Source organism: Petaurus breviceps, unplaced genomic scaffold, assembly GCF_028583685.1.
Source record: "Petaurus breviceps papuanus isolate PSGF00001 unplaced genomic scaffold, PetGlider_PUasm1.0 98, whole genome shotgun sequence".
In the NCBI taxonomy this organism is placed as follows: Eukaryota; Metazoa; Chordata; class Mammalia; order Diprotodontia; family Petauridae; genus Petaurus; species Petaurus breviceps.
The window spans coordinates 18844245-18853719 of NW_027187460.1; the positions used below are offsets into that span (position 1 = coordinate 18844245).

Here is a 9475-nt window from a genome sequence, read left to right on the forward strand (position 1 = left end):
CAGCTGACTTTGCTCCATCATTGATATCTCCCTCTCAGTCTCAGCCATCACCCTTCCCCAAACTCCACCTTGTATCAAGTAAGTGTTTGCTAAAATGCCTGCCCTGAATTCAGCTCCTCCTCCTTAGGCAAAACATCACGCATTAAGATCCAGTCTGATCCAGCTTCAACCAATGTTTGAATGTTCATTTGACTGATGGGTAAACCAAGTAAAGGGTCAAAGGATTTTCCTGTAGTAACTGACAATATAACAGAAGGCATCTAATATAGGCATCCTTAGGGGGAGTCAGGAGAACTAGTTAGCATTCCAGCTCCAACTACTCATGAGGTGTATAACCTAGGGTACATTACTTCTCCCCTCAGAGACTCATTTTTCATATGTGAAAAATGAGAATCATATTTCCATCACCCCATCTACCTTATAAGCCTGTTATGGGAAACTTAAAGTACTATAGAAATATGAGATGCTATTGTTCTTTCCTGGGTCTTGGTTTCTTCATCTTCAAAATGGGAATCATAACAGTCACAGTATCTACCTCATGGGATTATTATGGGAAAAGTTCTTTGCAAAGTAAGTTTTTTGTTTTGTTTTGTTTTTTTTTAATAAGTGTGAGTAATTACCTACCTCAACATTTTGGGAGTCTTGGATGTGATACACTTTGATAAAATTATGATCTCACTAATGTGGTAGGCCTCTTTCCATCAGTATGGTTCATGACCTATCCACAGCTCCTCATCCTGGGCATGCATATATAACCCACCACCCTTTGGACCGCCCACAATTTTAGTTCTTTTAAGATCATGACATTCCACAATTAGCAACAACGTAGCATCACAGGGAGAATACTGATGTTAGAAAAATCAGACTTTTTCAATAAAGAGAAGTTTCAGGTCATTGAAAGGGCTACATAATTTCCCAAATGAACTCCAGCATTGTCTCCCCCTTTTATTCAATCCTGGACTCTATTGTCTTATATTTAATGGCTGTCCAGGGTATATCTATAAATTAGTCAACTACTCATCCAATTTGGTTACTTTTGCTAGACAACTGGAAAATACACAATCAGCTCAATGTCATCTGCAAAGAGAATTTATAGAGAACCCTAAAATCTGTTGGGAATTCTATTGCATTTAGAGACTATACAGACCATTTCCCATGATGATAGCAAAGAGTTTTGGAAAAGACATATCTTCCTGGTTTATGCCTCTCTTGGCATGATGACTCAAAATCACTGAACCACATCACCTCTTTAGCTGTACATATTCAATTCATAAAGCATTTATTGTGTCAATCACTACAAGACCTCCTTGTCAGTCATTCAGTCAACAAATATGTATTTAAGCTCTTACTGTGTACCAGGTACTATGCTAAGTGCTGGACATACAAAGAAAGACAAGTCACAATCCCTGCTCTCAAGGAGTTCACATTCTAATGGGGAAGACAACATACAGGAAACAATGTCCAAATAAGAAACAGCCAGGATAAATTGAAGATCATTGACACAAGGAAGGCACTAATAGTAAAGGGTATTGAGACTGACCAGTTGTTATGTGCAAAAAAAATAGCTCTGTGGGCAAAGCATACAAAAACATAAATGAAAAAGTCATGCCCATAAGAAGCTCACATTTTACTTCTTTTAGTGGTTTTCCTGTCTTCTCACATCTTGGCAAATTGTAAGCTGCCTCTTCTTGCTACCACGTTTGACTGATTCTAACAAATCCTTCTTCCCTTCTGATTACTTCTCCTAATGTACTCTAGGCTTGGAGGCCAATTAAGCAAATTTATTCAAATTATATATGAAATTAGTATAAATAGGCTCTGTATGAAAGGCTTAGGGCAGCTAAGTGGTACACTGGATAGAGCACCAGCCCTGGAGTCAAGAAGACTCTAGCTCAAATACAGTCTCAGACACTTACTAGCTGTGTGACCTTGGGCAACTCACATAACCCTGCTTATCACAGTTTTCATATTTATAAAAATGAGTTGGAGAAGGAAATGGCAAGCCATTCCAGCATCTTTACCAAGAAAACCTCAAATGGAATCACAGAAAATCAGAAACAGGGGGTGGCTAAGTGGCACAGTGAATAGAGCACCAACCCTGAAGTCAGGAGGACCTGAGTTCAAATCCAGCCTCAGACACTTAACACTTCCTAGTTGTGTGACCTTGGGCAAGTCACTTAACCCTAATTGTCCTGCCTTTCCCCCTCCAAAAAAAAGTCAAAATGACTTTAACAACAACAAATGAATGGCTGACGGGCTCTATTTTTCATTAATTGCTGTGACTTCAAGTGTACAAAATTTGTAATACCTCACTGTATCTCAGATGAGCTTAATTTATACATTGAAGATATCTTTATGTAAGGCAGCCTTTAGGGTTTGGTTTTGTTCTATAGTTGAGCGATTTTAAAGAATGAATTAGACAATAAACATATCAAGATATTTATTTCCTTCATTTCTCTATCATTTGTTTAACCAAGAAAATGATGTATTTTGTGAAAGGCTGTGTACTACTCTATGGCTTTGTTCATTTGTTTGTTTTTAGTAACAGTGGGATAGGAACTGGACCTGTGATTTCACTGGGGAATTCCTGGGTAAGGAAACTCACTCAACCAAAATAGGTTGCCTCTGCAACTTAGTCTTAGAGAATTGCTTAGAACACAGAGAGGTTAAGTGACTTGTCCAGGGTCACACAGCCAGTATTCATCAGAGGCAGAAAGACATGAACCCATATCTCTCTCCACCTGTCATTTGTTAATAATACTATGCATAATTTCCCTTTCTTTGAAATCCTGAAGCTTGATTCCTGGGTGTTTCTGAAATTGTGTCACAATCAGCATGTATTTCCTTCACACATCTTTAGTCAGGTCCAATTAATTTTCCGACTTAATCTTAACTGTCACTACTTCCTTACATAGCACATTGGATACTAAAGTTTGGGGTCCAGGTGTACTGATATAACTCCCATATAAGATGAAAGTATATTGCTATCAAAATGTACATTTCACTTCTTTTTGTTATCCTGCCTTTATTTTCATCTATTTTCATTTTATTTTCAAACTCCCAGGATAATTTGGCTTAGTTGAATTTCACGCTAAAACAATCGACAGGCTCATTTTTCCCCTATCATTACTTCACTACTTTTTGAGTTTACCCTGCTTATAATCTTCTACTATCATACCTCATTTTCATTGGTATCTTTTTTTTAGATTACCAAAATATCTTCCCTTCCCCTTTCCAGAGACAAATTCTTTATAGAATATTTTTAATAGAAAAATTAAAAAAGAGTGGAAAAAATCATGGGAAAATATATACAATGTACCATACCTTTTGACCTCCCAACTCAGCAAAGGGGTGGGGGGCAGTGATGGGGGGAGAGGGAGGGATGCTCGTCTTCTTCAATACTTTACAAATGCTACTATACTCCAGACCTGTACAACATTTGTCCAGCAGGCCATAAGCAGCTGGGAAAGGATTTCAGTCAGCCAGCAAAAAAATGTAGAGAATATAAACCCAGCCTCTAATTGGCTGCCCTATCTCTGTGCTTGGGAAGGAGATCAGGGGTTTCCTGCCTGCATTTTCTGGCCTCTTAGTCTCTACTCTGTGTCAAGTGCTTTACATGCATTGCACTTCTCCAGGAAACTGTAAAAATCAGATTAGATTTCTTTATATGTATTCATTCCAGCTCGTCTTATTAGGCTGAATCTGAGCTGTACTGTATAGTTAGGTGGGGGAAAACACATTGAATTTGGTATCAGAATCTGGATTCTCATCCCCACCCTTACTTATGACTACTTACTATCTGTGTGACTTTGTACAATTCACTTAATTTCTCTGGAAATCAGTTTCTTAACCTAACAAACAAGGGAGTTCGATGCATGTGGTCTCTAGGCCAGGAGGCAAAGATGAGGAAGACAGCATCCCAGGAATGTAGGACAATCAGAGAAAATACCCAGAGCAAAGAGATTGTTTTATTTGTGGAACAGCTAGGGGGCAAGTGTCACTGGACTGAAGAGTACATGAAGGGGGTGTAAGGCTGAAGAAGACTGGAAGGAGTGCTGCTAGGTGGTGCAGTGAATAGAGCACCAGCCCTGGAGTCTGGAGGACCTGAGTTCAGATTTGACCTCAGACACTTAACACTTACTAGCCGTGTGACCTTGGGCAAGTCACCTCAATTGCTTGGCCCTCCCCCCTCCAAAAAGCAAAAAGCAAAAAAAAAAGAACACTGGAAAGGGAGGTGGGGAGTAGGTTATGAAGGATTTTGAACACCAGAGGATTTTGTATCTGATCCTAGAGGTGATAGGAAGTCACTGGAGTTTGTTGAGCTGGGAGGATGGAGGATGACATGGTCAGATCTGTGCTTTAGGAATATTGCTTTGGTAGTTGAATGGAGTCTGGATTGGAGGGGGAAGATATTTGCAGTGGGCAGACCCAGCAGCAGCGTACTGCAATGGTGTCTGTGGACAGACAGGTATGGGGAAGAAAGAACAGACCTTTGCTTGAGACGTTTCTCAGTCCTTGAGGAGTTGGCTATTCTGATGTTATCAGTTCAAGATTACTGTTCTATGATACCAGTACGGCCAGTATGTCTGTATGTCTGTTTTTAGTATGTCTGTTTTCTGCCATGCCTCAGTCCCACCTTCTCCTTTACCTTTCACTTGCCTTCCTAAACTACCAATTCTTCGTTCACCTTTGTATAACCCCTGCTCCTTCCTTTCAACTTCCAGACCTCAGAATCTCTATCTGCTTCTGAGATAACTCATCCTTTTTATACAACTTTCTCAGTGTATGACTAAGACTCTTCCACAATGACTTTTATTGATTCAAAGAGGCTTATAGACACAGGTACACTCATTTCTGATTGATTCATTCAATAAAGAAGGGTTCCTACCTAACAAAGGTAATTACTTTTAAGTGGAGTGGGATGATCAATGAAACTTCACTCTTACATGTTTAAAATAAGAGTTGAACCAGAAGAGGTCCCTTAAAATTCTTAATCCTAGGACCACAAAGAATATATCAATGAAAGTTTTCTTCTATTTTCTCCTCCATCCTCATCTGCCATGAGGAGACAGATATTCCATTTGTGTGAGCTGTTGCATGTCTAAGAGGCTTTCTTCTTAAAAGCAGCATTCACTTTCATTACACTAGGGAATTGTGTAGAAGGAGACAGGAAGAATGACATATTTAGTACCTCAATGGTCCATGTTGCCAAGCTGGCTAAAAGAAAGGAAACCTTCATCCCAACTTCTACCATGTGCTGAATCTTTTGCACCTTTAAAATCTATTGGAATTCCAGGACTTTTTGACCATACCCACAAAGCTGAAACTCATAAAATGACTAGATAGTTTTGTTTTAATCAATTAAACAAGAATTTGACAAGCACTTACAATGTGCTAGGTTCTATACTAGGTGCTATAGACATAAAGATAAAAATTTAAAAGTCCCTTCCCTCAAGGAGCTTACATTCTATCAGGTATATAATATGTACCTATATAATTATACATATATATACACATGTGTGTACACGCACATACACACATATACATACATACCTACACACATATATGTAGTGTGTGTATATGTGTGCACACACACACACAAAGAGCCAAAAGACAGTCCCACTCCTCATATCTGGAGATGATAGGGAGAGAAAGCCATTATCATTTATAGAATAGGAAAACAACAAGGTCAGACATGATCTAGAGAGAGAGGTGTTTAAAGAGAATCATCAGAATGTGGCCCTTTTTCACTCAGAGCTCAATCATGGACATACCAAATTGGTATAAATTAAACCACCAAGGAGATGGCCCACCAAGGGAATCATTAGCCCAACACACACATCTAACAATAATTAATTCTTTTTGATTGTTGTTCTGACCTATGGCTTCATTAATGTAGGAATTTCTAACCAAGGAAATTTCCCTTTCCTAAGCAGATGAGCATCTTCTCTGACTTCTATAGAATTAGAGTTGCTTAGGGAACTGAGAGAGCGGATGAGCTGTCCAAGTCACACAGACAGTACAAGTCAGAGGCAGGATTAGAGAAATGACCTATGAATTCATGAAAATGAGAATCACCTAGATGATGAAATGCCCTCTACAAATGGAGGGCTGCACCTTCTCCACAACTTAGAGTCTTGAAGAGTTATCTAGATCACTGAGAGGTTCCTGGGTCACCCAGTCAATTTTGTCAGAAGCAGAACCTGAACCCAGGACTTCTGACTCTGAGAACAGCTCTCTAATTACTGTGCCAATATGGCCTTATGGATTCTATATAATAAAAATATAAGCCTTAATGGTAACGTAGGAAGAGAAAACATGTAATTATTCCCATGAAGAGGATGATGATTCTAGGCTCAGGGGAATATGTATGAAGTACTTCCACAAAGCTGGGCACTTCTCCCTCAAAGCTACCTGGAAGGGAAAAGACTAAATATGCAGCCCAATGTTTGACATTGTTGTCCATAATGAAAAAAGAAGAGGAACTTCCTGCCTTTTCTAGAACAGGTAGGTAAGAGCAGTCAGAAACAAGGGCAAGGTCAAACCCTGCTATTTCTAGGCAAACTAGGTGACTAGCTCAAACATGATGCTCTTCCTCCTTGGAGGTAAAAATGACTCCCTAGTCACAATAGAAGTACTGTGAGAAAGAAGTCAGTTTGAAAGTTGAAGTTGACTTCCATGAAGTAAACAGATTGAGCTTATCCCTCCCTAAGGTCTACAGTACTGAATTAAGAAAGCTCTGCTATATACCAATGATAGGAAGGCACTCTCTCAGTGGGAACCCATTTGAGAAATATCTTCACTTGTGAGGAGGGGAAGTTTATTTTATTACCTTCCTCCCCAAACAACTTGATAGCATCAAGTACCAACTGTCAACCACGAGTGGGAAGAGCAGAGAACTAAGCTATTGGATGTCATATGACATCACCTAGTAAAGTGGAAAGATGAAAACAATCTCATAATTCTCCCCCATTGGTAGGCTAATGATACTCATAATCATGTCTACCATACACCAAATTTGAAAGGAGCAACAGATACACAAAAACACCCAATGCATTTACTTTGCCTCATGCACAGGACCCGAAAGCACCAATATTAATTTTGATAATAACAATAACTATACTTTACCTAACACTAGGCACCTGAAAAGCCCTTTACTTATGACAACCTTATGATGTCATTAGGCTAAGTATTATTATTCTCATAGTGAAGTTGAGTAACCCTAGGTTTGAGAATGGCAGAAAGGCTGTTGTATGGTTACCAGGATAGTATATTTGGGGGAAGAGTATAGAATATATATATATATATATATATATATGTGTGTATATATATATATATATATATATATATATATACCGTGTTTCCCCGATAATAAGACACTGTCTTATTATTTTTTTTTTTGAAAGAAAAACACCAGAGGGCTTATTTTCAGGGGAGGGCTTATGTTGTACTGCCTCAGCTCTCCTCTGCGGCACTGCTCTCAATGGCGCCAGCAAGCAAATCACTGGGGAATAACAGGATGATGCGCTCACTGCTGCAGCTCTGATTGGATGCAGCTCAGAGCGAGGCGTGCGTTTCACGGGGGGTGGGGGGGGGGCGGTGCATACAGAGGGTACCGTAATGTAGCGTGTAGCGCAGAGGATCACCTTCACTACAGTAGCAATCTCAATAGGGCTTATTTTCGGGGGAGGGCTTATTTTAGGGGAATCTAAAGGGGAGGGCTTATTTTCAGGATAGGTCTCATTATCGGGGAAACACGGTATATACACACACATACATACAGATCATAGATCTAGAGCCTAAGGGCTGACCTTCTTAAGTCAAGGGTCATCTAGTCCAAACCTCTCATCCAAAGACATTAAGTGATTTGCCCATGATCACACAGCTAATAAGGGAGAGAGCTGAGATTTGAGTAAAGGTCCTGTAGCACTTCTGCATAACTTTCACCTCTTTGGAAATGGTTCTATGGTTGCTTGGCAACCATTTTTCATTCTCTATCTTCCATTCCACACACACACCCCTCAAGTTGAATGCCTGCCCTCAGCCATTTACTAGGTGTATAAGGTTACCTTATTATCTCATTTGATCATCACAACAACCCTGGGAGGTAGGTGCTATTATTATCTCCATTTTACAAATGAGGAAACTGAGGCTGAGTGACATTAAGTTACTTGCCCAGGGTCACACAGCTAATAAGTGACTGAGGCCAAATTTGAGGGAGCCAGTTCAAAGTGTTGACATTTAGCTTGAGAGGTGTGTGTGGAATGGGAGCTGGAAGATGTAATATGGTTGCCAAGCAACCATAGCATCATTTACATAGAAGTGAAAGAGATCTCACAGGGCAAAAGCATGATTATTTCATTGGATTATAGATTTAAAACTAGAAGTATGTTAGAGGAGAATGAAGCCAACCCTCTCACTTTACAAATGAGGAAACTGAGGTCCAGGTCAGTGACATAACCAGCCCTAGATTAAAAAGGTGTTGAATTCTGGCTCTGAGATTTGAACTTGGATTTTTTGTCTTTTCCACTATACTACTCTTGACCCATTTTGAGCATAATTACTAAAGGAACTTTGGGTCACTTTTAGCACCAGATGACAAGGTCACCTCTTTCTCCCCCACTGGAAGAGCTCCAGCTAGCTGGTATCTTAGCAAGGAGATGCCCACTTGCAGCCTTTACAGTTCCCTCGGGCCATCTCAGGATATCCATCACTAAACCAATTCCACTTCTAGTCTTTTTCTTCAGGTAACTAAACTCTCCAAAGGCCACTTTGCATTTAAAATGCAAGCACCTCCCCTCCAAGCCTTATTGATGGCTCTAAGGACTATACTCCAATTCCACCCTGCTGTTTTTCAAAAGTACTTCTAACTTCTTACATTTCTGACAAAACTGTGTTTCTGGCATACCTGTCTTTTATCACAGATCACAGAAGCCCTCTGTCTCTGCAGAGATGGGGGAGGGGGGAGAGGGAGACATTTCATTCTTCTCTCTGAGCTTACTTTGCTCAGCTAAAGTCTTCAGAGACAGCTTTAGCTTTGTGTTTTAAGGAAGATGAGTACAAAATGTTCAACCCCTGCAAATGTGGCCTCTTTGGTAGTTATGAGATCCATTTCGGTAATATGACAAATTTCCAAAATATGCAACTGAGAGAGACATCGGGCAATCTGCCATTGCCCTCAGGAGGTCATAGATAATCAAGATGATCAGAGATAATCAAGCTGCTGACTTTATATAGCACTGATGAGATTAGTATTCCCAGTTTACAGGTGAAAAAACTGAGGTGTGGGGTAGGGAAGTGACATCTCCTCAATCACAAAGCCATCAAGCTTCAAAGGCAAAAATTAAAACCCAGTGGAATACAAGCTCCTTCAGTGAAGGGGCTCTTTCATTTCTGAAATGTGGATATTTCTATTACTAATACAGGTCAAAACTAACTCACTAACACTCTCTCTCTCTCTCTCTCTCTCTCTCTC

The 9475-nt window shown here is 39.9% G+C and overlaps 1 protein-coding gene across 1 annotated transcript in view; it reads left to right on the forward strand.

The window, feature by feature from the left end:
• Window positions 1-9475, forward strand: part of HHLA1 (HHLA1 neighbor of OC90) — a 64521-nt gene that overhangs the window by 35934 nt on the left and 19112 nt on the right. The window contains exon 12 of the mRNA XM_069081299.1: window positions 4-78. Within this exon, the coding sequence (XP_068937400.1) occupies window positions 4-78 (75 nt within the window). The remainder of the gene's footprint in view (window positions 1-3; window positions 79-9475) is intronic.